Source organism: Hypanus sabinus, unplaced genomic scaffold (genome assembly GCF_030144855.1).
Source record: "Hypanus sabinus isolate sHypSab1 unplaced genomic scaffold, sHypSab1.hap1 H_11, whole genome shotgun sequence".
In the NCBI taxonomy this organism is placed as follows: Eukaryota; Metazoa; Chordata; class Chondrichthyes; order Myliobatiformes; family Dasyatidae; genus Hypanus; species Hypanus sabinus.
The window spans coordinates 107,626-131,068 of NW_026779042.1; the positions used below are offsets into that span (position 1 = coordinate 107,626).

Consider the following 23,443-nt stretch of genomic DNA (forward strand, 5'->3'; position numbering starts at 1 on the left):
TGCCGGCTGAGTGCACCGGAGGGTCCTGGGGAAGAAGAGGGGATGGGGGGGCCCTGGGTTCATGCATGCAGCGCTGCGGGAAATGCCCGCGGGAGTGGGGGGTGCGTGCGTACCACCTCCGTGGAAAGGCCGAGCATCAGGGGCAGGGGTTTGAGGGGGTCAAGGGATGTGATTCCAGGAGCTGCGGCAGGAAGGGGTAACGGGTGGGAAGGGGTGTAGGAGTGAGAGGGGGTGTTGTTGGGGAGATCTGTAGAGTGGCGGAGGGCGGCTGTAATCGGGGTGATGAGTGGGCGCGGTTGGTCCTGCTGTTGCTTTTTCCATAACAGCTGGCTGCGGGGCACCTGTGTCGCTGTTTATTTTTTTGCCTCACAGAGCCTCTGCCCCCGTCGATGATTCGGAAGGGTGGGGGGGGGGTGGAGATGCACCAGCTGCTGCCGCCGGCTCGCTCTGGATCCGCTCCCTCCCTCCCTCCCCCGGGGAAACCAGGCGGTAGCGATTGGATTGCGGCGGCAGAACTAGGTCACCGCACAGAGAGAGAGAGAGATCAGCCGGGTTATCAGCCTGTCTGTCTTCAGAGTCAGGGTTAATATCATAAGAGGTGAAATTTGTTTGCTTAGCGGCAACACGCTGTTCCTGTAGCTCCCCTTGATGGTAGAGGGCACGTCGCAGGTACTGGGGGTCCTGAATGATGGATGCTGCGTTTTTTGAGGCATTGCCTTTTGAAGGTGTCCTTGATGCCAGGGAGCTGGCAGGGTTGGTATCCTTCCGCAGCTTACCCCCCCCCCCCTCCCCATCCTGTGCAGTGGCCCCTCCGCGCCGCCGGCCATGCGTCCAGAAAGATCTCCAGGGCGCAATTCGCGTGCCTTTTGGTGGCACGACAAGTTTCCTCAAACTCCTAATGAAATATAACTACTGCCGTCGCAAATTGCATCGGGCGCAGGACAGAGATGTTGATGCGCAGGAACGTGAAACTGCGCGCCCACGATGAGGTCTGGTGTGTGTTCCCTCGACCTCCCGTTCCTCAAGTCCACAATCGATCCCTTGCTCTTACTGACATTGAGAGCAACGTTGTTGTTGCGATTTCACTCAACCAGATAAGATTTTTTTTGCGTGCCTGTGTCGCTCCCTCCCCCTCCATCTGGCTACGCACTGCTCCCCCCCCCCCGTCATCTGTGTCTCCAATCCTCTGCCCCAGCCACTCTCTCTCTCTCTCTGTGGGACCTCTGACCTCTCTCTCCTCTGATTCTCAGCGTCTACCGCTCTCCCCCAAAGTGTGGGCGACATTGTAACCACGTCCAGCCCCACGGACGCTGGATCTGTCTTCATGAGACCAGGAGTGGAGCTGGAGATTCTGATCGTGGCCCCATTCTCCAGCCTTCCCCGACTAACCTCTCCACCTCTTGTCTTAGATGTACCCAGTGACATGGCTCCGCAGCTGCCTGGGAATTCCGCACATTCCCGCTCTCTGGCCAAAGGAATCTCTCCTCATCGTGCAAAGGGATGCCCTTGAATTCTGAAGCCATGCCCTCTGGTGCTGGACACCCCTGCAACTGGAGACATCCTCTCCACGTCCACTGTCCCGAGGCCTATCAGTATCCCGTAGGGCTCTCGCCAGCAAGTACATTAACCCCTTCATGCCCAGGATGATTCGACTCAAACCCGTCTGCGCGTGCTTTCAGAGATAAATACCACCAGAGCTGCTGGTGACGCTCCAAGGGCAGTCTGACCAATGCACATGTCATTATGCATTGAGCGGGATGAAGACAGCCAGTCCGTTACAGTAACATTACATTTCCTTTCCCATTAACTACCCGCTGACAGCAATCCTTTTCCATTCCCACTCAGATTCTACCCTTGGGTGTCGGGGGGGGGGCAATTCGCGATGGACAATTAACCATCCACCCCGCGCATCGGGATGTGTGAGGGAATGACCCCCCCCCCAGGGGAATTTGCAAACCAGATCCCGGCTGAACCGGGCGACACATAGTGCGAAGGCAGGGGCTCTACCCGCTGTTCTGGCCGGCCTCTCCCCCGCTCCCTGGTGTGAATGATGTTAACCTCATTATGATGGGATTATAGTGATTACAGGATGACCCCAGATACGGGAGGGGAGCTCGGCGCATCCAGCTATGGTTGGGAAGGCGGAGGGCATCTTGGTCTTCGCCAGGGAGGGGTTGGACTGACAACAGAGGAGACAGTTACAGTACTGTGAAAAAGTTTTAGGCACGTGTAGCTACCTCGGACTTGCAGAGCGCTGCAGTGATTTTAGGCATTGCACTACAAAAAAATTCATAACACGGGTGAGCGATGCTCAACCCGACTCTGATATCGGCTGAGAGCGGGAAGGGGACAGGGGGAGGGGCATCATGGTTGGGGATAGGGGGAAGGGAGTGGGAAGTACCAGAGAGACGTTCTGTAATGATCTGTAAACCAACTGTTTAGGATCAAATGAGCTTGCGCGCTGTCTCAGGGCTGGGTGTGCGTCTGCACCTGACCCAGACCCCTCCGCAGGGCTCCACCCTCACCCCTTACATTTACAAACTGGCTCTCCACTTTGTATTACTAAGGTTTTTGTACGGTACTGTAGGTATTTGGAGTGCACAAGAACGATGACCTCGGGGATAGGCGGAGTTTCTTATCAAAGTGTATACGTCACCATATACAACTCGGAGATTCATTTTCTTGCGGGCATACACAGTAAATCCAAGGAACGCAATAGATCAAATGAAAAACTGCACACAATATCGAGGACACGAGATGAAGAGTCCTTGAAAGTGAATCCATAGTTTGTGGGAACAGTTCAGTGATGGGGCGAGTGAAGTTTTCTCCATTGGTTCATGAGCCTGATGGTTGAGGGGTAATAACAGTCCCTGAAGCTGGTGGTGTGGGTCCTGAGGCTCCTGTACCTTCTTCCTGATGGCAGCAGTGAGAAGAGAGCACGGCCTGGGTGGTGGGGGTCCCTGATGACGGATGCTGCTTTCCTGCGACAACACTCCATATAGATGTGCTCAGTGGTGGTGGTGGGGGGGGGGGGTGCTTTGCGTGTGAGGAACTGGGTTTGATATTGAGATCTTCTCAGTATTGGGAGAGTCCTGTATGACTGGACAAGTCTTTAGATTCAGGGTCAATCGTTTTCAATCTGCATTGTGTAGAAATTTCCCCTCTCAGGCTGGTGAAATCTGGGGAATTCTCTGCCCCTGGGGGCAGAGTGACAAATGTAGAAATGGGTTAATATCCAGGAGGTGGGGAGGCTGAGGGAACAAGTAGGTGAGGTGCTACTCCTCAGAGTGGGAAAGAGGAAAGATTCACAAGGACACTGCCAGTTCTCGAGGGACTAATTTTTCAGAATGCAGGAGACTGGGGGAGACACTATAGCTGTATAAAATTGTGAGGGTCGTGGGGGGGAAGGCAGGGGTCGTGCGGATTTCCTTGGGAGAAAGCCCGGCCCACCGCTCATTCAGGATCCTCGTTGTCCTCGTCTCTCAAACTGTTTTTATCCTGTTTTTATCAGGATTTTCTGGCTGTCGTGTTTCATCGCCTATCCAACATGGCAGAGCTGTCGGTCGGAATCAATGGGTAAGGAGGCTACCTACCCCGAGAGGGAGCTCCCCCAGAGGGGGTCCCTCCCTCACCCTGCCTACTCAGGGATCCCTGCGGGTGAAGAGGGAGACTGAATCTGCAGTGGGATCTCCTGTCCATGGGAAAGGACCTCAATGTGGGGAGGGATCCAGGGTGCCAGAGGGATCTCCATGGGGACTGGGTGAGGGACAGATCTTGTCAGGGATCGTCATGTGGAAGGGGGAGCGTGGCGGCAGCGAACGGGACGGGGTCTCCGTCGGCATTGAAGGTGATATTTGGCCTAGTTTCTGGTTCTGACCTCCTCTCCCCGCCCCGTAGGTTTGGACGTATCGGACGCCTCGTCCTCCGCGCCTGTCTGGAGAAGGGAATCAAAGTGGTGGCAGTGAACGACCCGTTTATTGACCTCAACTACATGGTGAGTGTTGGTGGGGACATTCGACCTCCACCCTCACCCTGGTGCTGGGTTAAACTCACTGGGACCTTCTGGATGTCCCAGCCAGGTGAGGTGTTGACAGTTTCTGGACTGCCCCAGGATCTGATGGGTAAGGTGAGGTGTTGACGGTTTCTGGACTGCCCCAGGATCGGATGAGCCAGGTGAGGTGTTGACGGTTTCTGGACTGCCCCAGGATCTGATGAGCCAGGTGAGGTGTTGACGGTTTCTGGACTGCCCCAGGATCTGATGGGTAAGGTGAGGTGTTGACGGTTTCTGGACTGCCCCAGGATCTGATGGGTAAGGTGAGGTGTTGACGGTTTCTGGACTGCCCCAGGATCTGATGAGCCAGGTGAGGTGTTGACGGTTTCTGGACTGCCCCAGGATCTGATGGGTAAGGTGAGGTGTTGACGGTTTCTGGACTGCCCCAGGATCTGATGAGCCAGGTGAGGGGTTGACGGTTTCTGGACTGCCCTAGGATCTGATGAGCCAGGTGAGGTGTTGACGGTTTCTGGACTGCCCCAGGATCTGATGAGTAAGGTGAGGTGTTGACGGTTTCTGGACTGCCCCAGGATCTGATGGGTAAGGTGAGATGTTGACGGTTTCTGGACTGCCCCAGGAACTGATGGGTAACGTGAGGTGTTGACGGTTTCTGGACTGCCCCAGGATCTGATGAGCCAGGTGAGGTGTTGACGGTTTCTGGACTGCCCCAGGATCTGATGAACCAGGTGAGGTGTTGTCGGTTTCTGGACTGCCCCAGGATCTGATGGGTAAGGTGAGGTGTTGACGGTTTCTGGACTGCCCCAGGATCTGATGGGTAAGGTGAGGTGTTGACGGTTTCTGGACTGCCCCAGGATCTGATGGGTAAGGTGAGGTGTTGTCGGTTTCTGGACTGCCCCAGGATCTGATGGGTAAGGTGAGGTGTTGACGGTTTCTGGACTGCCCCAGGATCTGATGGGTAAGGTGAGGTGTTGACGGTTTCTGGACTGCCCCAGGATCTGATGAGCCAGGTGAGGTGTTGACGGTTTCTGGACTGCCCCAGGATCTGATGGGTAAGGTGAGGTGTTGACGGTTTCTGGACTGCCCCAGGATCTGATGAGCCAGGTGAGGTGTTGACGGTTTCTGGACTGCCCCAGGATCTGATGGGTAAGGTGAGGTGTTGACGGTTTCTGGACTGCCCCAGGATCTGATGGGTAAGGTGAGGTGTTGACGGTTTCTGGACTGCCCCAGGATCTGATGGGTAAGGTGAGGTGTTGACGGTTTCTGGACTGCCCCAGGATCTGATGGGTAAGGTGAGGTGTTGACGGTTTCTGGACTGCCCCAGGATCTGATGGGTAAGGTGAGGTGTTGACGGTTTCTGGACTGCCCCAGGATCTGATGGGTAAGGTGAGGTGTTGACGGTTTCTGGACTGCCCCAGGATCGGATGAGCCAGGTGATGTGTTGACGGTTTCTGGACTGCCCCAGGATCTGATGGGTAAGGTGAGGTGTTGACGGTTTCTGGACTGCCCCAGGATCTGATGGGTAAGGTGAGGTGTTGACGGTTTCTGGACTGCCCCAGGATCGGATGAGCCAGGTGAGGTGTTGACGGTTTCTGGACTGCCCCAGGATCTGATGGGTAAGGTGAGGTGTTGACGGTTTCTGGACTGCCCCAGGATCTGATGGGTAAGGTGAGGTGTTGACGGTTTCTGGACTGCCCCAGGATCTGATGAGCCAGGTGAGGTGTTGACGGTTTCTGGACTGCCCCAGGATCTGATGGGTAAGGTGAGGTGTTGACGGTTTCTGGACTGCCCCAGGATCTGATGAGCCAGGTGAGGTGTTGACGGTTTCTGGACTGCCCCAGGATCTGATGAGCCAGGTGAGGTGTTGACGGTTTCTGGACTGCCCCAGGATCTGATGGGTAAGGTGAGGTGTTGACGGTTTCTGGACTGCCCCAGGATCTGATGAGCCAGGTGAGGTGTTGACGGTTTCTGGACTGCCCCAGGATCTGATGGGTAAGGTGAGGTGTTGACGGTTTCTGGACTGCCCCAGGATCGGATGAGCCAGGTGAGGTGTTGACGGTTTCTGGACTGCCCCAGGATCTGATGGGTAAGGTGAGGTGTTGACGGTTTCTGGACTGCCCTAGGATCTGATGAGCCAGGTGAGGTGTTGACGGTTTCTGGACTGCCCCAGGATCTGATGGGTAAGGTGAGGTGTTGACGGTTTCTGGACTGCCCCAGGATCTGATGGGTAAGGTGAGGTGTTGACGGTTTCTGGACTGCCCCAGGATCTGATGAGCCAGGTGAGGTGTTGACGGTTTCTGGACTGCCCCAGGATCTGATGAGCCAGGTGATGTGTTGACGGTTTCTGGACTGCCCCAGGATCTGATGAGCCAGGTGAGGTGTTAAAGGTTTCTGGACTGCCCCAGGATCTGATGAGCCAGGTGAGGTGTTGACGGTTTCTGGACTGCCCCAGGATCTGATGGGTAAGGTGAGGTGTTGACGGTTTCTGGACTGCCCCAGGATCTGATGAGCCAGGTGAGGTGTTGACGGTTTCTGGACTGCCCCAGGATCTGATGGGTAAGGTGAGGTGTTGACGGTTTCTGGACTGCCCCAGGATCTGATGGGTAAGGTGAGGTGTTGAAGGTTTCTGGACTGCCCCAGGATCGGATGAGCCAGGTGAGGTGTTGACGGTTTCTGGACTGCCCCAGGATCTGATGGGTAAGGTGAGGTGTTGACGGTTTCTGGACTGCCCCAGGATCTGATGAGCCAGGTGAGGTGTTGACGGTTTCTGGACTGCCCCAGGATCTGATGAGCCAGGTGAGGTGTTGACGGTGTCTGGACTGCCCCAGGATCTGATGGGTAAGGTGAGGTGTTGACGGTTTCTGGACTGCCCCAGGATCTGATGGGTAAGGTGAGGTGTTGACGGTTTCTGGACTGCCCCAGGATCGGATGAGCCAGGTGAGGTGTTGACGGTTTCTGGACTGCCCCAGGATCTGATGAGCCAGGTGAGGTGTTGACGGTTTCTGGACTGCCCCAGGATCTGATAAGCCAGGTGAGGTGTTGACGGTTTCTGGACTGCCCCAGGATCTGATGAGCCAGGTGAGGTGTTGACGGTTTCTGGACTGCCCCAGGATCTGATGGGTAAGGTGAGGTGTTGTCGGTTTCTGGACTGCCCCAGGATCTGATGGGTAAGGTGAGGTGTTGACGGTTTCTGGACTGCCCCAGGATCTGATGGGTAAGGTGAGGTGTTGACGGTTTCTGGACTGCCCCAGGATCTGATGAGCCAGGTGAGGTGTTGACGGTTTCTGGACTGCCCCAGGATCTGATGGGTAAGGTGAGGTGTTGACGGTTTCTGGACTGCCCCAGGATCTGATGAGCCAGGTGAGGTGTTGACGGTTTCTGGACTGCCCCAGGATCTGATGGGTAAGGTGAGGTGTTGACGGTTTCTGGACTGCCCCAGGATCTGATGGGTAAGGTGAGGTGTTGACGGTTTCTGGACTGCCCCAGGATCTGATGGGTAAGGTGAGGTGTTGACGGTTTCTGGACTGCCCCAGGATCTGATGGGTAAGGTGAGGTGTTGACGGTTTCTGGACTGCCCCAGGATCTGATGGGTAAGGTGAGGTGTTGACGGTTTCTGGACTGCCCCAGGATCTGATGGGTAAGGTGAGGTGTTGACGGTTTCTGTACTGCCCCAGGATCGGATGAGCCAGGTGATGTGTTGACGGTTTCTGGACTGCCCCAGGATCTGATGGGTAAGGTGAGGTGTTGACGGTTTCTGGACTGCCCCAGGATCTGATGGGTAAGGTGAGGTGTTGACGGTTTCTGGACTGCCCCAGGATCGGATGGGTAAGGTGAGGTGTTGACGGTTTCTGGACTGCCCCAGGATCTGATGGGTAAGGTGAGGTGTTGACGGTTTCTGGACTGCCCCAGGATCTGATGGGTAAGGTGAGGTGTTGACGGTTTCTGGACTGCCCCAGGATCGGATGAGCCAGGTGAGGTGTTGACGGTTTCTGGACTGCCCCAGGATCTGATGGGTAAGGTGAGGTGTTGACGGTTTCTGGACTGCCCCAGGATCTGATGAGCCAGGTGAGGTGTTGACGGTTTCTGGACTGCCCCAGGATCTGATGAGCCAGGTGAGGTGTTGACGGTTTCTGGACTGCCCCAGGATCTGATGGGTAAGGTGAGGTGTTGACGGTTTCTGGACTGCCCCAGGATCTGATGAGCCAGGTGAGGTGTTGACGGTTTCTGGACTGCCCCAGGATCTGATGGGTAAGGTGAGGTGTTGACGGTTTCTGGACTGCCCCAGGATCGGATGAGCCAGGTGAGGTGTTGACGGTTTCTGGACTGCCCCAGGATCTGATGGGTAAGGTGAGGTGTTGACGGTTTCTGGACTGCCCTAGGATCTGATGAGCCAGGTGAGGTGTTGACGGTTTCTGGACTGCCCCAGGATCTGATGGGTAAGGTGAGGTGTTGACGGTTTCTGGACTGCCCCAGGATCTGATGGGTAAGGTGAGGTGTTGACGGTTTCTGGACTGCCCCAGGATCTGATGAGCCAGGTGAGGTGTTGACGGTTTCTGGACTGCCCCAGGATCTGATGAGCCAGGTGATGTGTTGACGGTTTCTGGACTGCCCCAGGATCTGATGAGCCAGGTGAGGTGTTAAAGGTTTCTGGACTGCCCCAGGATCTGATGAGCCAGGTGAGGTGTTGACGGTTTCTGGACTGCCCCAGGATCTGATGGGTAAGGTGAGGTGTTGACGGTTTCTGGACTGCCCCAGGATCTGATGAGCCAGGTGAGGTGTTGACGGTTTCTGGACTGCCCCAGGATCTGATGGGTAAGGTGAGGTGTTGACGGTTTCTGGACTGCCCCAGGATCTGATGGGTAAGGTGAGGTGTTGAAGGTTTCTGGACTGCCCCAGGATCGGATGAGCCAGGTGAGGTGTTGACGGTTTCTGGACTGCCCCAGGATCTGATGGGTAAGGTGAGGTGTTGACGGTTTCTGGACTGCCCCAGGATCTGATGAGCCAGGTGAGGTGTTGACGGTTTCTGGACTGCCCCAGGATCTGATGAGCCAGGTGAGGTGTTGACGGTGTCTGGACTGCCCCAGGATCTGATGGGTAAGGTGAGGTGTTGACGGTTTCTGGACTGCCCCAGGATCTGATGGGTAAGGTGAGGTGTTGACGGTTTCTGGACTGCCCCAGGATCTGATGGGTAAGGTGAGGTGTTGACGGTTTCTGGACTGCCCCAGGATCTGATGGGTAAGGTGAGGTGTTGACGGTTTCTGGACTGCCCCAGGATCTGATGGGTAAGGTGAGGTGTTGACGGTTTCTGGACTGCCCCAGGATCGGATGAGCCAGGTGATGTGTTGACGGTTTCTGGACTGCCCCAGGATCTGATGGGTAAGGTGAGGTGTTGACGGTTTCTGGACTGCCCCAGGATCTGATGGGTAAGGTGAGGTGTTGACGGTTTCTGGACTGCCCCAGGATCGGATGAGCCAGGTGAGGTGTTGACGGTTTCTGGACTGCCCCAGGATCTGATGGGTAAGGTGAGGTGTTGACGGTTTCTGGACTGCCCCAGGATCTGATGGGTAAGGTGAGGTGTTGACGGTTTCTGGACTGCCCCAGGATCTGATGAGCCAGGTGAGGTGTTGACGGTTTCTGGACTGCCCCAGGATCTGATGGGTAAGGTGAGGTGTTGACGGTTTCTGGACTGCCCCAGGATCTGATGAGCCAGGTGAGGTGTTGACGGTTTCTGGACTGCCCCAGGATCTGATGAGCCAGGTGAGGTGTTGACGGTTTCTGGACTGCCCCAGGATCTGATGGGTAAGGTGAGGTGTTGACGGTTTCTGGACTGCCCCAGGATCTGATGAGCCAGGTGAGGTGTTGACGGTTTCTGGACTGCCCCAGGATCTGATGGGTAAGGTGAGGTGTTGACGGTTTCTGGACTGCCCCAGGATCGGATGAGCCAGGTGAGGTGTTGACGGTTTCTGGACTGCCCCAGGATCTGATGGGTAAGGTGAGGTGTTGACGGTTTCTGGACTGCCCTAGGATCTGATGAGCCAGGTGAGGTGTTGACGGTTTCTGGACTGCCCCAGGATCTGATGGGTAAGGTGAGGTGTTGACGGTTTCTGGACTGCCCCAGGATCTGATGGGTAAGGTGAGGTGTTGACGGTTTCTGGACTGCCCCAGGATCTGATGAGCCAGGTGAGGTGTTGACGGTTTCTGGACTGCCCCAGGATCTGATGAGCCAGGTGATGTGTTGACGGTTTCTGGACTGCCCCAGGATCTGATGAGCCAGGTGAGGTGTTAAAGGTTTCTGGACTGCCCCAGGATCTGATGAGCCAGGTGAGGTGTTGACGGTTTCTGGACTGCCCCAGGATCTGATGGGTAAGGTGAGGTGTTGACGGTTTCTGGACTGCCCCAGGATCTGATGAGCCAGGTGAGGTGTTGACGGTTTCTGGACTGCCCCAGGATCTGATGGGTAAGGTGAGGTGTTGACGGTTTCTGGACTGCCCCAGGATCTGATGGGTAAGGTGAGGTGTTGAAGGTTTCTGGACTGCCCCAGGATCGGATGAGCCAGGTGAGGTGTTGACGGTTTCTGGACTGCCCCAGGATCTGATGGGTAAGGTGAGGTGTTGACGGTTTCTGGACTGCCCCAGGATCTGATGAGCCAGGTGAGGTGTTGACGGTTTCTGGACTGCCCCAGGATCTGATGAGCCAGGTGAGGTGTTGACGGTGTCTGGACTGCCCCAGGATCTGATGGGTAAGGTGAGGTGTTGACGGTTTCTGGACTGCCCCAGGATCTGATGGGTAAGGTGAGGTGTTGACGGTTTCTGGACTGCCCCAGGATCGGATGAGCCAGGTGAGGTGTTGACGGTTTCTGGACTGCCCCAGGATCTGATGAGCCAGGTGAGGTGTTGACGGTTTCTGGACTGCCCCAGGATCTGATAAGCCAGGTGAGGTGTTGACGGTTTCTGGACTGCCCCAGGATCTGATGAGCCAGGTGAGGTGTTGACGGTTTCTGGACTGCCCCAGGATCTGATGGGTAAGGTGAGGTGTTGTCGGTTTCTGGACTGCCCCAGGATCAGATGGGTAAGGTGAGGTGTTGACGGTTTCTGGACTGCCCCAGGATCTGATGGGTAAGGTGAGGTGTTGACGGTTTCTGGACTGCCCCAGGATCTGATGAGCCAGGTGAGGTGTTGACGGTTTCTGGACTGCCCCAGGATCTGATGGGTAAGGTGAGGTGTTGACGGTTTCTGGACTGCCCCAGGATCTGATGAGCCAGGTGAGGTGTTGACGGTTTCTGGACTGCCCCAGGATCTGATGGGTAAGGTGAGGTGTTGACGGTTTCTGGACTGCCCCAGGATCTGATGGGTAAGGTGAGGTGTTGACGGTTTCTGGACTGCCCCAGGATCTGATGGGTAAGGTGAGGTGTTGACGGTTTCTGGACTGCCCCAGGATCTGATGGGTAAGGTGAGGTGTTGACGGTTTCTGGACTGCCCCAGGATCTGATGGGTAAGGTGAGGTGTTGACGGTTTCTGGACTGCCCCAGGATCTGATGGGTAAGGTGAGGTGTTGACGGTTTCTGTACTGCCCCAGGATCGGATGAGCCAGGTGATGTGTTGACGGTTTCTGGACTGCCCCAGGATCTGATGGGTAAGGTGAGGTGTTGACGGTTTCTGGACTGCCCCAGGATCTGATGGGTAAGGTGAGGTGTTGACGGTTTCTGGACTGCCCCAGGATCGGATGGGTAAGGTGAGGTGTTGACGGTTTCTGGACTGCCCCAGGATCTGATGGGTAAGGTGAGGTGTTGACGGTTTCTGGACTGCCCCAGGATCTGATGGGTAAGGTGAGGTGTTGACGGTTTCTGGACTGCCCCAGGATCGGATGAGCCAGGTGAGGTGTTGACGGTTTCTGGACTGCCCCAGGATCTGATGGGTAAGGTGAGGTGTTGACGGTTTCTGGACTGCCCCAGGATCTGATGAGCCAGGTGAGGTGTTGACGGTTTCTGGACTGCCCCAGGATCTGATGAGCCAGGTGAGGTGTTGACGGTTTCTGGACTGCCCCAGGATCTGATGGGTAAGGTGAGGTGTTGACGGTTTCTGGACTGCCCCAGGATCTGATGAGCCAGGTGAGGTGTTGACGGTTTCTGGACTGCCCCAGGATCTGATGGGTAAGGTGAGGTGTTGACGGTTTCTGGACTGCCCCAGGATCGGATGAGCCAGGTGAGGTGTTGACGGTTTCTGGACTGCCCCAGGATCTGATGGGTAAGGTGAGGTGTTGACGGTTTCTGGACTGCCCTAGGATCTGATGAGCCAGGTGAGGTGTTGACGGTTTCTGGACTGCCCCAGGATCTGATGGGTAAGGTGAGGTGTTGACGGTTTCTGGACTGCCCCAGGATCTGATGGGTAAGGTGAGGTGTTGAGGGTTTCTGGACTGCCCCAGGATCTGATGAGCCAGGTGAGGTGTTGACGGTTTCTGGACTGCCCCAGGATCTGATGAGCCAGGTGATGTGTTGACGGTTTCTGGACTGCCCCAGGATCTGATGAGCCAGGTGAGGTGTTAAAGGTTTCTGGACTGCCCCAGGATCTGATGAGCCAGGTGAGGTGTTGACGGTTTCTGGACTGCCCCAGGATCTGATGGGTAAGGTGAGGTGTTGACGGTTTCTGGACTGCCCCAGGATCTGATGAGCCAGGTGAGGTGTTGACGGTTTCTGGACTGCCCCAGGATCTGATGGGTAAGGTGAGGTGTTGACGGTTTCTGGACTGCCCCAGGATCTGATGGGTAAGGTGAGGTGTTGAAGGTTTCTGGACTGCCCCAGGATCGGATGAGCCAGGTGAGGTGTTGACGGTTTCTGGACTGCCCCAGGATCTGATGGGTAAGGTGAGGTGTTGACGGTTTCTGGACTGCCCCAGGATCTGATGAGCCAGGTGAGGTGTTGACGGTTTCTGGACTGCCCCAGGATCTGATGAGCCAGGTGAGGTGTTGACGGTGTCTGGACTGCCCCAGGATCTGATGGGTAAGGTGAGGTGTTGACGGTTTCTGGACTGCCCCAGGATCTGATGGGTAAGGTGAGGTGTTGACGGTTTCTGGACTGCCCCAGGATCGGATGAGCCAGGTGAGGTGTTGACGGTTTCTGGACTGCCCCAGGATCTGATGAGCCAGGTGAGGTGTTGACGGTTTCTGGACTGCCCCAGGATCTGATAAGCCAGGTGAGGTGTTGACGGTTTCTGGACTGCCCCAGGATCTGATGAGCCAGGTGAGGTGTTGACGGTTTCTGGACTGCCCCAGGATCTGATGGGTAAGGTGAGGTGTTGACGGTTTCTGGACTGCCCCAGGATCTGATGGGTAAGGTGAGGTGTTGACGGTTTCTGGACTGCCCCAGGATCTGATGGGTAAGGTGAGGTGTTGACGCTTTCTGGACTGCCCCAGGATCTGATGAGCCAGGTGAGGTGTTGACGGTTTCTGGACTGCCCCAGGATCTGATGAGCCAGGTGAGGTGTTGACGGTTTCTGGACTGCCCCAGGATCTGATGAGCCAGGTGAGGTGTTGACGGTTTCTGGACTGCCCCAGGATCTGATGAGCCAGGTGAGGTGTTGACGGTTTCTGGACTGCCCCAGGATCTGATGAGCCAGGTGAGGTGTTGACGATTTCTGGACTGCCCCAGGATCTGATGAGCCAGGTGAGGTGTTGACGGTTTCTGGACTGCCCCAGGATCTGATGGGTAAGGTGAGGTGTTGACGGTTTCTGGACTGCCCCAGGATCTGATGAGCCAGGTGAGGTGTTGACGGTTTCTGGACTGCCCCAGGATCTGATGGGTAAGGTGAGGTGTTGATGGTTTCTGGACTGCCCCAGGATCTGATGGGTAAGGTGAGGTGTTGACGGTTTCTGGACTGCCCCAGGATCTGATGGGTAAGGTGAGGTGTTGACGGTTTCTGGACTGCCCCAGGGTCTGATGGGTAAGGTGAGGTGTTGACGGTTTCTGGACTGCCCCAGGATCTGATGGGTAAGGTGAGGTGTTGACGGTTTCTGGACTGCCCCAGGATCTGATGGGTAAGGTGAGGTGTTGACGGTTTCTGGACTGCCCCAGGATCTGATGAGCCAGGTGAGGTGTTGACGGTTTCTGGACTGCCCCAGGATCTGATGAGCCAGGTGAGGTGTTGACGGTTTCTGGACTGCCCCAGGATCTGATGGGTAAGGTGAGGTGTTGACGGTTTCTGGACTGCCCCAGGATCTGATGAGCCAGGTGAGGTGTTGACGGTTTCTGGACTGCCCCAGGATCTGATGAGCCAGGTGAGGTGTTGACGGTTTCTGGACTGCCCCAGGATCTGATGGGTAAGGTGAGGTGTTGACGGTTTCTGGACTGCCCCAGGATCTGATGGGTAAGGTGAGGTGTTGACGGTTTCTGGACTGCCCCAGGATTGGATGAGCCAGGTGAGGTGTTGACGGTTTCTGGACTGCCCCAGGATCTGATGGGTAAGGTTAGGTGTTGACGGTTTCTGGACTGCCCCAGGATCTGATGGGTAAGGTGAGGTGTTGACGGTTTCTGGACTGCCCCAGGATCTGATGGGTAAGGTGAGGTGTTGACGGTTTCTGGACTGCCCCAGGATCTGATGGGTAAGGTGAGGTGTTGACGGTTTCTGGACTGCCCCAGGATCTGATGGGTAAGGTGAGGTGTTGACGGTTTCTGGACTGCCCCAGGATCTGATGGGTAAGGTGAGGTGTTGACGGTTTCTGGACTGCCCCAGGATCTGATGGGTAAGGTGAGGTGTTGACGGTTTCTGGACTGCCCCAGGATCTGATGGGTAAGGTGAGGTGTTGTCGGTTTCTGGACTGCCCCAGGATCTGATGGGTAAGGTGAGGTGTTGACGGTTTCTGGACTGCCCCAGGATCTGATGGGTAAGGTGAGGTGTTGACGGTTTCTGGACTGCCCCAGGATCTGATGAGCCAGGTGAGGTGTTGACGGTTTCTGGACTGCCCCAGGATCTGATGGGTAAGGTGAGGTGTTGACGGTTTCTGGACTGCCCCAGGATCTGATGAGCCAGGTGAGGTGTTGACGGTTTCTGGACTGCCCCAGGATCTGATGGGTAAGGTGAGGTGTTGACGGTTTCTGGACTGCCCCAGGATCTGATGGGTAAGGTGAGGTGTTGACGGTTTCTGGACTGCCCCAGGATCTGATGGGTAAGGTGAGGTGTTGACGGTTTCTGGACTGCCCCAGGATCTGATGGGTAAGGTGGCGAAGGGGGTCAGAAACAGGCCCCTCGGTCCAATTGCCCACTCTGGTCAGGTTCCCCATCTGAGCCAGTCCCACCTGACCGCGTTTGGCCCTTGTCCCTCGAACCCTTTCCTATCTGCGTACCTGTCGGAATGTTGTTAATGTACCTGTCTCAGCCACTTTCCCCTGGCAGCTCATTCCGCACACAGACCATCCTCTGGGTGAAAACGTTGCCCCTCGAGTTTAAAGAAAAACTCTTCCCTCTAGTTTTTGTTTCCCCAATTTTGGGGAAAAGACTTTGTGCCTTACTTCTGCCCCCCCCCCCCGATTTTATACACCTATAGTGTCTCCCCCCAGTCTCCTGCATTCTGAAAAATTAAGACCCAGCCTGCTCATCCACTCAATAACTTAGTCCCTCGAGAACTGGCAGCATCCTTGTGAATCTATCCTGCACCCTCTCCATCTTAGTGATGGAGCTACACACAGTACTCCCAGTGTGGTCTCACCAACGTCTTGTACAGCTGTGAAGTGACGTTCCAACCCCTGAACCCAGTGTCCTGACTGACGAAGGCCTGTGTGCCAAACACCACCTTCGCCTGTGACCCTTCATCCAGGAAACCGTGTACCGGCATCCCTAGGTCTCTCTGTCCTACCTTGTGCCCCAGGGCCCTGTCGTTTACTGGGAATGTCCTCCCCACCGTTTGTTTTTCCAAGGTGAATCCCCTCGGGCGTATCTGGAGTAAACTGTCCACCCTCCCTCGAACCGCTCTCCTTGGATCGGAATTCCCTGCAAATCCCAGTGACCGTCATCACTGTCTATGATGGCGTTCCATCTTACGGTCACCGGCCTTGTGTGTCATCTCATTCCAAGCGGCTGGTGGAACCTGGGGCCGGGTCATTCATGGATATTGGATGGGAGTGGGGTTAAGGGGTGATTTGTCCTCTTCTCTCCCCTCACCCTCCACCTCTCTTCTCTTTCCTCCAGGCATACATGTTCAAGTACGACTCCACTCACGGCCGTTACCGTGGCGATGTGCAGGTCGAGGACGGCAAGCTGGTGGTGGACGGAAACCCCATCTGCGTCTTCCAGTGGTGCGTACGCGGGTGTGTGGGATGGGGGTTGGGTTCTGGGGGGGGGGGGTGGTCTGTCCTTCCCTCCCTCCTCCCAGCCTCTGGGGGTGGGCAACGCTATCAGGTTCCTTTCTCCTCCCAGCCTCTTGGCTGTAGGGGCACCACTGTGGGGCTCCCTCCCTCTCTTCATTCCTCCATCAGGTCTCTAGTGACTGCTGCTGCTGGATTCCTTCCCCCCAGGGCTTTGGGAGTGGGGGGTGCGCAGGTGACGCTGTAGTCTCCCCCTCTCCTCTAGGTCTCCAGGGGGTGTCTTTGCTGGAGTCCCTCCTCCGGGCCTCTGGGGGCGCTACAGCCAAGAGGCCGGCCCTCAGATGCCTCGTCTCCTTCCTAAACCTCCCACCACTGTCGTTGAGCGTTGCACCTCCTTCCCTCCTTTGAGGGGCCGTGGTGAGGGAGGTGGCCTGGTGAAAGTACCACATTTCCTGGAGGAGGTGTGGCTGGTGGGGAGGGAGGCTATTTGATTGTGTGCACCAGGAACTGCAGCTCCTCCCCCTTGAGTTGAAGTGTGGGGGAGGACGGGGCAGGAGGGGGGTGGGGTTTGGAGCAGGGAAGAGAGTGAGGGAAGTGAAAGGGAAACAGGGGAGGAAGGGGAAAGAGTTGGGGGAGAGGGAGTGGAAGTTTGGACTCCAGCAAAGACACCCCCTAGAGACCTAGAGGAGAGAGGGAGACTACAGCTTCGCCCCCGTACCCCCCACTCCCAAAGCCCTGGGGGGAAGGAATCCAGCAGTGGCAGCCACTAGAGACCTGAAGGAGGAACAAAGAGAGGGAGGGAGCCCCACAGTTGCCCCTACAGCCAAGAGGCTGGGAGGAGGAAGGAGCTTGATAGCATTGCCCACCCCCCAGAGGCTGGGAAGAGGGAGGGGACAGACCTGCCCCAGAACCCTTAACCCCCATCTCACAAGGATGCCCATCAGAGGCAAATTAGGCCATTCAGCTCATCGAATCTGCCGTGATATCCCAATATGGCTGAGTTATTACGCCTCTGAATCCCATTCTCCCTGTAACCTTTGACGCCCTTACTGATCATAAACCTATCAACCTCGACTTTAAAAAGACCTGGTGACACGGTCTCCACAGGCGTCTCTGGCAATGAATTCTACAGATTACCGTCCGGCTAAAGGGACGCCCTTCAGTTGTGAGGCTGTATCCTCTGGTCTTGGACTCCACCTCGATAGGAAACACCCACACGGTTTCCCCCGCGTTCTGGTGGGGGAGAAAGGGAAGGCGTGGGGCAGGGAGAGTGAGGAGGGGGGGAGACGGACGGTGGTGGAGAGAGTAGCCTTGTGCTCAGGCTCCTATTCCCACGACCTCTGTGATCAGCGGTCTGTCCACATGGCTGCGTCTGACCCTCCCCCCGCACTCCCTCCGCTCCACTGCCCCTTGTGAATAGGAACCTGACACCAGTGACCCTACGCTCCCCTCGCACCATTGTCTCTCTGTTTACTCGGAAGAACGAGACGGAATCTCATCAAATCCCTCGGCTCTCCCACCCCCCCCCCCCCCAAGGTTCAGTCACTGGGTTCATTTGGGACTGTGATGGGCAGATTTTTTGTTTAAAATTTAGAGATACGGTGCAGAATAGGACCTTCTAGCCCTTCAGGCTGCCCGCTAGCAGCCCAGCGGCCTAAGCACAGGAGAATTTACAGCGACCAGTTAACCTTTCCGCTGTCGGAGGAAACCCACACATTCCGCTGGGAGGACGTACAGAGGAACAGTGTGGGAGGCGACGGGGAGTGCAGCCGAGCTGGATGTGTGGGAGACCAGGGCTGAAGGAACGAGGAGGCAGAGCCGAGGGAAAGGAGGGAACTGGTTTATTGTTGTCACGTGTACAGTGAGATGCCCGTCTTGCACTCTGTTCATACAGGTCCGATCGTGGAGGTAGAACAAGGTAAAACAGTGATGGACAAGAGATTCTGCAGCTGTGGGGGATCCAGGACAACACAAAGTGCCGGAGGAACTCAGCTGGTCGGGCAGCGTCTAGGGGGATGAATAAACAGTTGATGTTTCGAGCTGAGACACTTCAATGGTACTCAGTGTCAACTGTCTATCCCCTCTTGTAGAGGCTGCCTGAGCTGCTGAGCCCACTCAGCGTTTTCTGGGTACAACAGCAATGCAGAAATGAACGTGAAAGCTACGGGAAAAGTTCAGTGTGGGTAAACGATGGAGTGCAAGTGGGGAAAGGAAGTAGGGAGAATTGGGAGGGAGAAGTTGTGGTGAGGGGGCGACAGAGTGGGGTGTGGAGGGTGACCCACAGAGGGGGAGAGAGACCTGTTTCCATTCCCTCCATCGCCACCTCCCAAATCCCCAGTTACGACGGGTTATTTCCCTCCTCGTCAATCCCGTGCACAGCAGGATCCCAGAGGCTGGCCTCTGACTGTCCTGTCCATACTGGGCTATAAACGTGCAGGAGTGGTGTGAGGCTAAGTGCCTTGCTCAGGACAGGCGCGCTGCCTTGGCCGAGGCTCGAACTAACGACCTTCAGCTTGGCCGCGCGCCAACACTGAGACACTGCGATTGGGTTCGCGGGTTTGCCACGCATAGCTCGTCACTGACCCAGGAACGTGTTGGTAATGCCAGAGGTGCAAAGCTTCATTTAATAACATAAACATCTGAACAGGATTCTCACCGCAGGTAAAGTTCAACAGAAGATAAAACCATCGGCAGGTGGTCACCTGGAAAGAATTGCCGTGTTCATCTCACTCATTCAGCCAGCTCTGCCCTGACCTCTCAGTCCAATATCAGGGAATGTATACAAAATACAGCCTAAAATTCTTTTTCTTCACAGGCAGCCATTAGAACAAAAGCGTGCCCGAAAGAATGAGTGACAGTTAAAAGAATAGAGCCCTAAAGCCCCCCCACTGCCCCCTCCCACACTAAAGCAGAGCAATGACCCTCCCCCCACTTATTCCAGCAAAAAACATCAGCACCACTCACCCAAGCAATAGCAAGACCCCCAAGAGAGGCCATGATCTGCAGTGTGATTAAAAACTAATTGTGCACCCGACAGTTCAACATACCACAGGCCCCCTCCCCGAGGGACAGAGAGGGGGGACAAATGAAACACTCGCTGATCTGTTGTGTTAAAGTCTACCACGTCACTCCCTCCCTCTCCCCCCCCCCCCCCCCCACGAGTACTCCAACTCGAGACTCGGCGAAGAGAGGGTGGTTCACCAAGTACGGATCCCCAACGGCTGATCTGCTGTTCCCGACACTCCGCTTCCCCCCGCCATGCTTCAGTTGGCGGGACTGGCTTGGAATCTACTTGTCCCCTCCCACCCTCAGAACCTCGAAGGCGTTCCCGGGGTATTGGAGGACAGCGGATCGGTGAGTCCCGTCGCTGCAGAGAACCCAAGCCTGAGTGAACCCCGCCCTCCTTGAAGAGTTTTTTTTACAAAGTGTCCTAGTGCCACTGTGGAAGTTGTGGTAAGGTAGGGGTTAATGTAATGTCGAGGGAAGGGCTGCCCAGGTGAGGAAGGTTGCCAGAGACGGGATAAGGGATGCACTGACACCAACTGAGGGCCAATTACTCCACAAAGTATCGTCGTCGTCAGCAGCTTGTAGTTCCATTGACTTTTAATGCCTGCATTGTGAGTGCCGATTGATCTTGCAAGTAAGGGCGTAAACAGTTTACCACAAAGCCAGTATCCGTAACTGCGAGTCAATTCTGTGCAAAATGGTATTTTTTGGTTTGGGCGTTAAAGCGGTGTGGTGACGGGGGTGGGGGGGTCCAGGCTGTTCTCCTGGCGCACGAGTGAAATGGAGTGCGGTTGAGGACCTCTCGAGTCCAGTGGTGATGACACCACACGCTGAGGTTAGCCCGGTGGTGCGTGATCTCCTGGCTTCAGAGATTCCGGGTTGGTCCTGACCTCCGGCACAGTCTGTGTGGAGTTCACACTTTCTTCCTGTGACCTCTATCAAGTCCCCCCCCCCCCCATTCTTCTGCGCTCCAGGGAATAAAGTCCTAACCTATTCTACCTTTCTCTCTAACTCAGTGTCTCAACATCCTTGTAAACCTTCTCTGCACTCTTTCAACCTTGTTAATATCCTTCCTGCAATTCGATGACCAAATCCGGTACCCTTCCAGACAAATTGTGACTTTGAGAGGAAAAATGGTGAGAATTGGGTTAATATGATTTTGTGTACCGGGATACAATGGAAAGCTTTTGTCTGTTACTCTGTACATTGGGATGGTCAAATGGACAAACGGAACGTAGAGGGAAGTGCACAGCGGGCAGACAGCGAGGTAGCTTGGGACATCGAGAGTCCATCTTGATTGTCCAACAACAGGGTAGAAACTGTCCTTCACTCTGGTGGGACGTGCTTTCAGGCTGCTGTCTCTCCTGCCCAATGAGGGGGGGGGGGGTAGGGAGGGAGAATGTCCAGGGTGGGAGGGGTCTCTGCTTTTCTGGGACAACAGGAAGTGTAGACAGAGACCATATTGGCAAAGCCTGTTCACGTGATGTGCGGAGCTGTGCCCACAACTCTCTGCCCCCTCTTAGGGTCACGGGCAGAGCGTTTGCTGTGCCAAGCCGTGATGTATCCAGGTCGGATGCCTTCTATGGTTTAAGACTTTTTGAGGGTCTACAGGGTGATTTTCCTTAACCTCCCGAGGAAACAGAAGTTCTGGTGATCTCTCTGGACCGTGGCGTCTCTAGTTGGATGGGATGAGTGATCCACAAGAAATGAATGGTGGAGGCTGAGCGACAGAGGGACCTTGGTATGCACGATCAGGGGTCCCTAAAGGTCGATAAGACAGGATACTTGTCTTCATTAGATGAGGCGCTGAGAGCAGGAGCAGGGGGACGCGGTTACAACTTTCGTCAACACTGGCTACTGCAAGTGGACCTGATCGCCACAGTGCAGGAAGAGCCTGCCTGTGGAGGGATGGGCAGAGACTGGGTCTGATCTCCCTGCAGTGGAGTGGGCTGAGGGGATCATTCCACAGGTAGAGTGAGGCAAAACAATAACGATGCAGAATAAAGTGTGAAAGCTATCTGAAGAGCGCAGGGCAGATAACAATCGTAGTGAGGCCAGTTGTGAGGTCAAGGCTCCAATCTTATTGAACAAAAGGTTTATTCAAGATAACAGAAGCTGTCCTTGAGCCTGGTGGGACGTGCTTCGGGCTTTCGAATCTCCTGCCAGATGGGAGAGGGGAGAAGAGGGAATGTCCAGGGTGGGTTGGATCTTCGGTTGTGCTGGCTGCTTTACAGAAGCAGCAGGAAGCGTAGACAGAGTCTGTGGAGGGGAGGCCGGTTTCCATGATGTGCCGAGCTGTGCCCACAACTCTCTGCGGTTTCTTGCGGTCACGGGCAGAGCGGTTGCCGTGCCAAGGCGTAGATGCATCCAGACAGGATGCTTCCTGGGGTGCGTTGATGATAACTGGTGAGGGTCAGGAGGAAAATGCCACATTTCATTAGCCCTCTGAGGTTAGTGAACTTTCGAGGCACTTCCTTGCACACGAGGTGAACTCTTCAGCCTCTGTCACCAAACTGTTCAGAAACTTCAGCTCAGAAGTTAAACTCCTGCACAGATATTGATCCAACTGAATGGTTATACACTCCTGAATCCCATTATTTTCAAATATAGGCAAAATCATAATAGGCATCAATAATCAGTACAAGCTAGGAGTTAAAAGTTAATAAAGCCATAGAATTAGTAAAATAATTATCCAATTGCAAATGAGTGTTCTGTAGTTCAGAAGAATGAAGAGGGAATCTTATGGAAATAATCATGACAGGCGTAGACAGAGAGATGGAGGAATGTGGTGCTACTGGAACAAGATTTAGGATGGAGATGAGGAGAAACTGTTTACGGCAGAGAGCAGTGAATCTGTGTATTTCTTTGCCCAGGGAAGCAATAGAGGTGACCTCATTAAATATATTTACAGTGAGATGGGCTTTTGCAGATCAGGGGAGTTGAGGGTTCTGGGGAAAAGGGCAGGTGGGCGGAGTTGAGTTAATGCTGGATCAGCCACGATCTCGTGGAAGGGCGGAGCAGGCTCGACGGGCCCCGATGGCCGACTCCTGCTCCCGTTTCTTCTGGTCTTTGTCAGTATCCTTACCTTGTCTGCCTGGCGACCTTGGCTCCCAGGCTGTGTGAAAGCAAGCTGGGCTTGTGAGAGCAGTATTCAGCATGCATTTACTGTATCTTCTCAATCCTTGCCTTGCTGTAATCTCCTCAAATGGTCCTCTTCCCTCCCCAACCCCATCCACCACCTCAGTTCTATCAGTGAGAACTCTTCCTTGCCAGAACCATAATTAAGAAGAGAAAGGCTGTTTATGTGTGATGATACGGGTTTTGCCGACTGTGAATGTGCAAGGCCAGACAAATACCTTAAGCCCTATTGAACACAGATAGATAGCCACTAAAGGGAAGTTTTACTGGAGCAACCCACTCTTCCAAAGTTCACCCTGTCCTTCCTGCACAGTGAGTTTAGCTGCCAATACCCACCATTTCAACGCTGGGTACCCTCTTCCTACCCAAGACAACACAGATACATGTTGAAATCCAGACAAAACTCTTAAAGCACATCTAAAACTCAGGCCATTCCTATCTTTAAAAAAAATTCCAAATTACAAAGGATTTCCAAAATGAAAGGTACAATTGCTGTCAGGTAAATTGGTGCAGGAGTAGGCCATTCGGCCCTTCTAGTCAGCACTGCCATTCACTGTGATCATGGCTGATCATACACAATCAGTACCCCATTCCTGCCCTCTCCCCATATCCCTTGACCCCGCTATCAATAAGAGCTCTATCTAACTCTCCCTTGGATACATCCAGAGACTTGGCCTCCACTGCCTTCTGGGGCAGAGCATTCCACATATCCACCACTCTCTGGGTGAAAAAGTTTTTCTTCAACTCTGTTCTAAGTGGCCTACCCCTTATTCTTAAACTGTGGCCTCTAGTTCTGGACTCACCCATCAGTGGGAACATGCTTCCTGCCTCCAGTGCGTCCAATGCCTTAATAATCTTATATGTTTCAATCAGATCCCCTCTCATCCTTCTAAATTCCAGTGTATACAAGCCCAGTTGCTCCAATCTCTCAACATATGACATTCCCACCATTCTGGGAATTAACCTTATGAACCTACGCTACACTCCCTCAATAGCAA

General features: G+C 54.8%; 1 protein-coding gene across 1 annotated transcript in view; it reads left to right on the forward strand.

Moving 5' to 3' along the window:
- LOC132386063 (glyceraldehyde-3-phosphate dehydrogenase 2) overlaps positions 1 to 23,443 on the forward strand; it is a 39,785-nt gene that overhangs the window by 134 nt on the left and 16,208 nt on the right. Inside the window, exons 2-4 of the mRNA XM_059958351.1 lie at positions 3,512 to 3,576; positions 3,898 to 3,994; positions 16,186 to 16,292. Coding sequence (XP_059814334.1) covers positions 3,548 to 3,576; positions 3,898 to 3,994; positions 16,186 to 16,292 — 233 coding nt within the window. The 5' untranslated portion in view covers positions 3,512 to 3,547. The remainder of the gene's footprint in view (positions 1 to 3,511; positions 3,577 to 3,897; positions 3,995 to 16,185; positions 16,293 to 23,443) is intronic.